Source organism: Ursus americanus, chromosome 2 (assembly GCF_024610735.1).
Source record: "Ursus americanus isolate L20-20 chromosome 2, mUrsAme1.1.p, whole genome shotgun sequence".
Taxonomy (NCBI): Eukaryota; Metazoa; Chordata; class Mammalia; order Carnivora; family Ursidae; genus Ursus; species Ursus americanus.
Genome location: NC_142128.1, coordinates 39,880,074 through 39,886,666, shown reverse-complemented (window position 1 = coordinate 39,886,666; position 6,593 = coordinate 39,880,074). Strand labels below are relative to the sequence as shown.

At 66.0% G+C, this 6,593-nt stretch overlaps 2 protein-coding genes and 1 non-coding gene across 4 annotated transcripts; 1 reads left to right on the top strand and 2 right to left on the bottom strand.

The window, feature by feature from the left end:
• The first annotated feature begins 207 nt into the window (after positions 1-207).
• WFIKKN1 (WAP, follistatin/kazal, immunoglobulin, kunitz and netrin domain containing 1) lies at positions 208-3,058 on the top strand. Its single transcript, XM_045783857.2, has 2 exons — positions 208-502; positions 1,161-3,058. Exons 1-2 carry the CDS (start codon positions 335-337, stop codon positions 2,637-2,639), a joined length of 1,647 nt encoding a protein of 548 aa, XP_045639813.1. The 5' UTR covers positions 208-334; the 3' UTR covers positions 2,640-3,058.
• On the bottom strand, positions 3,052-4,749 carry METTL26 (methyltransferase like 26). Of its 2 annotated transcripts, none has more exons than XM_045783860.2 (6): positions 4,471-4,749; positions 4,171-4,333; positions 3,960-4,019; positions 3,538-3,605; positions 3,355-3,433; positions 3,052-3,279 (listed from the first exon to the last, which is right to left on the bottom strand). In XM_045783860.2, exons 1-6 carry the CDS (start codon positions 4,665-4,667, stop codon positions 3,232-3,234), a joined length of 615 nt encoding a protein of 204 aa, XP_045639816.1. In that variant the 5' UTR covers positions 4,668-4,749; the 3' UTR covers positions 3,052-3,231. The 2 variants fall into 2 exon arrangements, 1 of the variants encoding a protein (XP_045639816.1); XR_006777173.2 differs by having other exon boundaries at positions 3,224-3,279; positions 3,538-3,628.
• Positions 4,750-5,126: 377 nt separating this feature from the next.
• TRNAG-CCC (transfer RNA glycine (anticodon CCC)) lies at positions 5,127-5,197 on the bottom strand. The gene has a single exon. It is a non-coding gene; the product is annotated as a tRNA-Gly (tRNA).
• Between the last annotated feature and the right edge of the window lie 1,396 nt (positions 5,198-6,593).

Here is a 6,593-nt window from a genome sequence, read left to right as displayed (position 1 = left end):
GGGCCTTGGCCCCTCCCCAGCCCTCCTCCCCTCCCCACCCCCTGCCCTGCGCTGACCACGGAGGGGCCAGGCAGGGGAGGGGCCGGCGCCACATGCACAGACTCAGAGCTGGGAGAAGCCTGGAACCTACCCAGCCCCTCGCACTGGAACCGAAGCATCTGCTGTGGGCTCGGACCTTGGGGGCCAGGGGAGAGCCTCGGGGTTCGGTTGGGGGCCCGAGGGCAGGGGCAGCGACTGCAGGCCTGGAAAGGTAGATGCCTTCAGCTGGGAGGCTAGGCAGGGCCTGAGGAGGGACTGGTGGTCACATCCCCCGCCCCCTGGCCCGGCGGTCCCCATGCTGGCCCCGAGGCCACTCCTGCTGCTCCTCGTGGTTGGGCTGACCTTGGGGGCCGGCCTGCCACCAGGACCCAGAAGCCATCCAGGCGTGTGCCCCAACCAGCTCAGCCCCAACCTGTGGGTGGATGCCCAGAGCACCTGTGAGCGTGAGTGCGTCGGGGACCAGGTAAGCACAGGCACCGTCCCCACCAGCCCTGGTTGGGGGTCAGACAACATGGGGTGCTCAGGGCAACTCGGAGGCTTGGCGAGTCCAGGGGAAGCCCAGCCCTGCTCCGGCGGCCAGGCCTTGCCCACAGAGGGGGACCCCAGGAGCTGCCCTGCGGCCCCAGTCCTGGAGTCAGCTTCCTCCTCAGGCCCCCACACTCCACCGCTGGGGTTTTAAAAGCTGTACCGTGTATGAGGCTCCCAGGGGACACCCCCAGTCTTCTCCTTCATAGGTCTGAGGATTAAGAGCCCCCTTCTCGCTCCCCAAACCTGCCTACCCCCACCCTAGGACCAGTTCTGAGGACTAGCAAGGCAGAGGGCCGCACGTGGACATCTGCCCTGCAGCCCTGCCCAGCACCCCCTGCAGTGGCCTTGAGCACACTGTATGTGGCCCCCTTCCCTGGGCCTTGGTTTCCTTGTCCGTATGATGAAACTTGCTCTGGGGGGCGAGGATCTGAGGATTCCGTGAGCTTCAGTGATGTGACACACTGGGAAAGAAATTTCTGCAAACACGTTCAGCTTTCCCCAGGGGAGACGGGTTCGGGGCGGGGCGGCAGGGGCTCAGCTCCCTCTGGACAAGCGGAGCTAGGGTGCCCACTGAGCGGCTCCCCACTCCCCAGGACTGCGAGGCCGCCGAGAAGTGCTGTACCAACGTGTGCGGGCTGCAGAGCTGTGTGGCGGCACGCTTCCCCGAGGGCGGCCCAGCCGTGCCCACGCTGCTGGCCTCATGCGAGGGCTTCACGTGCCCTCAGCAGGGCTCCGACTGCGACATATGGGACGGGCAGCCCGTGTGCCGCTGCCGGGACCGCTGTGAGAAGGAGCCCAGCTTCACCTGTGCCTCAGACGGCCTCACCTACTACAACCGCTGCTACATGGACGCGGAGGCCTGCCTGCGCGGCCTCCGTCTGCACGTGGTGCCCTGCAAGCACGTCCTCAGCTGGCCTCCCAGCAGCCCCGGGCCCCCGGAGACCACGGCCCGCCCCACGCCCGGGGACGCCCCGATGCCGCCTGCCCTCTACAGCAGCCCCGCCCCGCAGGCCGTGTACGTGGGGGGCACAGCCAGCCTCCACTGCGATGTCAGTGGCCGCCCGCCCCCAGCCGTGACCTGGGAGAAGCAGAGCGACCAGCGGGAGACCCTAATCATGCGGCCAGACCAGATGTATGGCAACATGGTGGTCACCAGCATCGGGCAGCTGGTGCTTTACAACGCCCGACCTGAGGACGCGGGCCTCTACACGTGCACCGCACGCAACGCCGCCGGCCTGCTGCGGGCCGACTTCCCGCTCTCTGTGGTCCAGCGGGAGTCGGCAGGGGACAGGGCGTCCACTCCCCCCGACCCGGCCGAGTGCCTGCCTGACCTGCAGGCCTGCACCAGCACGCCCTCCGGCCTGGTCCTCTGGCACTTCGACCCGCAGCGGGGAGGCTGCATGACCTTCCCTGTTTGCAGCTGCGAGGGTGGCAGCCGGGGCTTTGAGACCTATGAGGCGTGCCAGCAGGCCTGCGCCCGGGGCCCCGGCGACGCCTGCGTGCTGCCGGCCGTGCAGGGCCGCTGCCAGGGCTGGGAGCCGCGCTGGGCCTACAGCCCGCTGCTGCAGCAGTGCCACCCCTTTGTATATGGGGGCTGCGAGGGCAACGGCAACAACTTCGAGAGCCGTGCGAGCTGCGAGGACGCGTGCCCCGTGCCGCGCACGCCGCCCTGTCGGGCCTGCCGCCTCAGGAGCAAGTTGGTGCTGAGCCTGTGCCGCAGCGACTTCGCCATCGTGGGGCGGCTCACCGAGGTGCTGGAGGAGCCCGAGGTGGGGGGGGGCGGCATCGCCCGCGTAGCCCTGGACGAGGTGCTCAAGGACGACAAGATGGGCCTCAGGTTCTTGGGCACCAAGTACCTGGAGGTGACCCTGAGTGGCATGGACTGGACCTGCCCCTGCCCCAACGTGACGGCTGGCGACGGCCCGCTGGTCATCATGGGTGAGGTGCGAGACGGCGTGGCCGTGCTGGATGCCGGCAGCTACGTCCGTGCCGCGAGTGAGAAGCGTGTCAAAAAGATCTCCGAGCTGCTGGAGAAGAAGGCCTGTGAGCTGCTGAACCGCTTCCAGGACTAACCCCACCCTGCCTTCCTGTTCCTCTGAATAAAGGCCAGCCTTTCCCCAACCTCGAGGCCTACAGGTGTTGGACCTCCTCGGGGGGGACCCCTAGCTGGTACCCTACCACATTGGAGCATGGGCTCCAGTTCAAGTTCCCTCCTTAGGGACCTCCCGTTTTCCTGCAGGGACACAAGCCATGAGCAGCCTGAGACAGGGTCCACCTCGGGTGGCACGAGAGCCCGGCAGCCAGCTCAATCAGCAGGGCCTGAATTCTCCCTCCCTCCTCTGTCCCCTCAGCAGAGCAGCACGGTCCGGGAGGGCGCCAAGCCCTGACCTCACAGGCCAGACCTCTCCTGCCCCTAGTACAGAACCCTTGGAGACACAGTCTGCCCGCTGAGTGGTCCCAGAAGGAGGCACGGTTGACACCAGCAACGAGCAGCACAAAACACTTTATTCCCAGGTTCTAAGCAGCCCTGTGGCCATCAGCCAAGAGCCCCCAGACTGGGCAAGGCCAGACCTCCTGGCCCAGCCCTGGGAGGCAGGGGCTGACATCTGGTTTGTTCCAGAAAGGGTCTTGTTGGAGACACAAACATGCGAAAACAGGAGGAAGTTACTCTTTCCGGAATATCAGGCACTTGTTGTTGGCCGGCATGTCCACCTAGGGGAGAAGCGTTGGCTGCAGCTGACCTGGTCCCCAGGGAAGTTGCCTGTGCCCCCAGCCCTTCCCACCTACCATCCTCTCCAGGAGCAGGCCACTGGCTTGGCCCAGGTCCTCCAGGAGGGCTGTGTCCCGCAGCCCCCACTCAGGGTTCCTGCAGTAAGGAGGAAGGTGGAGGAGAAGGTGGAGTTGTGGCTCGGGGCAGTCCCCCAGCCCACCTGCCCTCCCAGCCAGGCCCCCCACCTATCCGGCTCTGACCTGCATCTAAGAGTTAGATCAAAATCCACGTTACTCTGCGGAGTGATCTTCCCATTGACGGCATAAGGCTGCGGAGACGGGGGACACGGCTCTGCCCGCCACCCACAGACACGGGGTCAGCCATGCTTCAGTCGACACATAGGCAGTCTTGCAGGCTGGCACCCAGAGAATGAAAAGGACACACCCCTCTCTGCCCCCAAGATGGGGAACAGCTGAGGACCAACTGATGAGCCAGGGGATTGCAGGGAGACTGGTAGGAAGACCCTGGGTGCAGTTTTATGATGATGGGTAGTGAGGGGAAAAGGCAACTGAAAGCACTGAAACCAGAAGGAGGGAGTGCAGAAAGTAGGACACAGCAAGACTGGCTGGGATCAGGTCTGCCCTGCCAGGGGAGGCCCGTCCTGTCTGGCAGAAGCACTCACCCCATAGGTGATCAGCAGCGCCTTGGGTTTGAGCAGATGTCCCGCTGCTCTGAAGAGCCCCTGGGGAGGGAGGAAGCAGGAGGTCAGTGAGGAAAGCGCCCTCAGCTAGCGGCCAGACACCCAGCCTGGCCATTTGGGATGTGGGGCAAACCTGCCACGCCGCCCCCTCCTGCTGCACGCGAGGCGGTAGCTCGCCCGCGCGCCCACAGACCTCGGTGCAGTTCAGCGGGCTGATGTGGACCATGTTGATGCAGAGAAGCAGGTCCAGCGACTGGGGCAGGATCCCGCCCCAGTGCTCCCAGTCCCAGGTCACGTCCAGGTACAGCGGGGCCTTCACGTTGGACAGCCCCTGGGCCTGAGTGGTGGCCGAGATGCTGCAGAAGGACAGCACGCGGGGGGGGAGCTGAGCGGGGTCCCTGCGGCGTGGGGAGTCGGGACAGCGGCACAGGCCCTGCTCCGCCTGCTCCGCCTGCCCCCGCTCCCCGCCCACTCTCACCAGCCGGGGTCGCACCTGTCCAGGCAGCGCTGGTCTACGTCGGACGGCTGCCACTCGGCGTGGGGGAAGGCCCGCGCGAAGTGGGCTGTGTGCTGGCCGGAGCCCGAAGCCACCTCGAGCACGCGGACGCCGCGCTGGGCCGGGTCCATGTACTGCCGCAGCACGCGGAGGATGGGCTCCTTGTTCCGCTCGGCCGCCGCCGCCACCAGCATCTCAGCAGCTCAGCCGACCAGCCGGTAGCCGCAGTCGGTCTCTGCGAGACCCACCAGGAGCCGTAGGTCGACGCCGCGCGGCCCGCCGGGAGTTGTAGTCCGGCGCCGCGAAGCCCTCCGGGAGTTGTAGTCCGGCGCCGCGGGGTGGGCTGGGAGTTTAAAGCGCCTGCAGCCGCAGGAGGCGCGGGAGCGACAACCCCCGCGGGGCACTGGTCGGTTAAGTTGGGGTCGCTGGCTTACAGGTGACCGTCAGCTCAGTACCCAGTGGCCCATGGCCGCTCCGGCATTTTCATAGAGCTTGTCAATCTTTTAGTCTCTGAAATTGCCTTATCCGCGTTGCTCCGGAACGGGTGTTTGCTCGTTTCTGGTTTTTGCTCGTTTCTGGTTTTCTTTCCTTTTGAAATCGGTGTCATTAGCGAGAGTTAGTTTGTTGAGATGGGGAAAATGAAAAGTGGTGCTTGCGCCGCCCGGGAATCGAACCCGGGTCGCAAGAATGGGAATCTTGCATGATACCACTACACCAGCGGCGCTGTTGGCAACTTGGCCGCTCGCGAGATTTAAGGGACTGTGACGCAACCTCCTCGCGCGCAAAAACGCCTTAGTGCATGCGCGCCGCTCCTAGGGTGACGCTGGCCCCAGCGTCCCGCAGCCGACTGGCGGGTTGAGGTGGGAACCCCGGGATTGGCCGGGTCCGCGTGAAGGGGGACGGGGGGAGTCTCGGGGTGTCGCTTGGGCCCCCAGCGCTAGAGTGGACGGAGCGAGCCTAAGGGACGCGGGGGGGGGGGGGGGACGATTTGCGCCTGCGCCTTGGAAACCATGGCAACCGGGGGCGTCCGGAGCCGGCGGGGCGTGGCTACGGCAGGGTTCCGCGGGGGCGGGCCTTCCTGGCTGGGCGGGGCTCCTGCGGGGCCTGGGATCCTGGGACGCTCAGGGCTTTACTGTGACGCCCAGACAGCAGCGCTGGCCGGGTTCGGGGACGGTGCGAGGGGGTCGGTGAGGCCTGAATGCAGCCGGAGCCTTCTGTGTGGTGTGCAAGGGCTGCCTCCCAGGGGCCCTGTGCTGCAGCGGGCTGGCTTATCTCCTTTGTTGGCACTTTTTCACGAGGGAGACCCCCATACCCGACGTCACCCTGGCTGGGCAGGGCTCGGAGGATGGCCCCGACCAGGCTTCCCCTGGGATCGTCGTGGCCGGGCCGGGAGGTGGGTTGGGTCGGCGAGGAGGGCAGTCTCGCAGCTTAGGGTGGGCAAGTGATACCGAGTTGGCCGCTGTCGACAGGTCCCCGGGGAAAGTGCCCCTCGGTCGGCGGCCTCCCCCTCCAGGCGGCCCCACTGGCATTCTGCACGTGGCCGCCCTTCCACGGGCTCTCTGGTTCGCAGCCCAGAGCTTCTCTGGCCTCAGTCACCTTCTGCCTCCCTCCACCTGGTTTGCGGCCGAGCTGGGCATTTTCTGCCTTGTTCCACGTGCGGGGCTGAGAGGAGCATCTGCTGTGGTTCCTAACAAGCCCCTTCAGCCATAGCTGGGTTCACACCAACCGGGTGACTCCTGGAGCTTGGGGGCTGGTGGCCAGGGGCCCCGACGTGTGACTAAGGCCGCAGACCGAGCCCAACACCGACCACCGACCGTCTAATCCACCGCGCCTGTGGAACCGGCCTCCCTGAAAACCCGAAGTGAAGGGGTTCGGGAGCCTCCGGCTACACGGAGGTGCCGGGAGGGGGAGGGGGGCGCTCCGGGACAGGGGGCAGGGCCTGGCAGCTCCGTGCTCCTTCCCTGCCCCCACACCCCCCCACACCCCTCCTGTGGGTGTCTTTCATCTGCTGTTCCCGAGTCATATCCTTGATGATGAACCAGTAACCATAAGTAAGGTGTTTCCCTGAGTTCTGTGAGCCGTTACAGCAAACCACGGTGCTCGAGAAGGGGGTCATGAGA

Bases quoted from the DNA above. Each gene is read 5' to 3' on its own strand.
- WFIKKN1 (XM_045783857.2), top strand. From the start codon at position 335: ATGCTGGCCCCGAGGCCACTCCTGCTGCTCCTCGTGGTTGGGCTGACC. The intron at 503-1,160 runs GTAAGCACAGGC...CCCACTCCCCAG, and splicing joins GTGAGTGCGTCGGGGACCAG to GACTGCGAGGCCGCCGAGAA.
- METTL26 (XM_045783860.2), bottom strand. From the start codon at position 4,667: ATGCTGGTGGCGGCGGCGGCCGAGCGGAACAAGGAGCCCATCCTCCGC. The intron at 4,334-4,470 runs GTGCGACCCCGG...GTCCTTCTGCAG, and splicing joins GACCAGCGCTGCCTGGACAG to CATCTCGGCCACCACTCAGG. The intron at 3,280-3,354 runs GTAGGTGGGAAG...CTTCTCCCCTAG, and splicing joins GCCTGCTCCTGGAGAGGATG to GTGGACATGCCGGCCAACAA.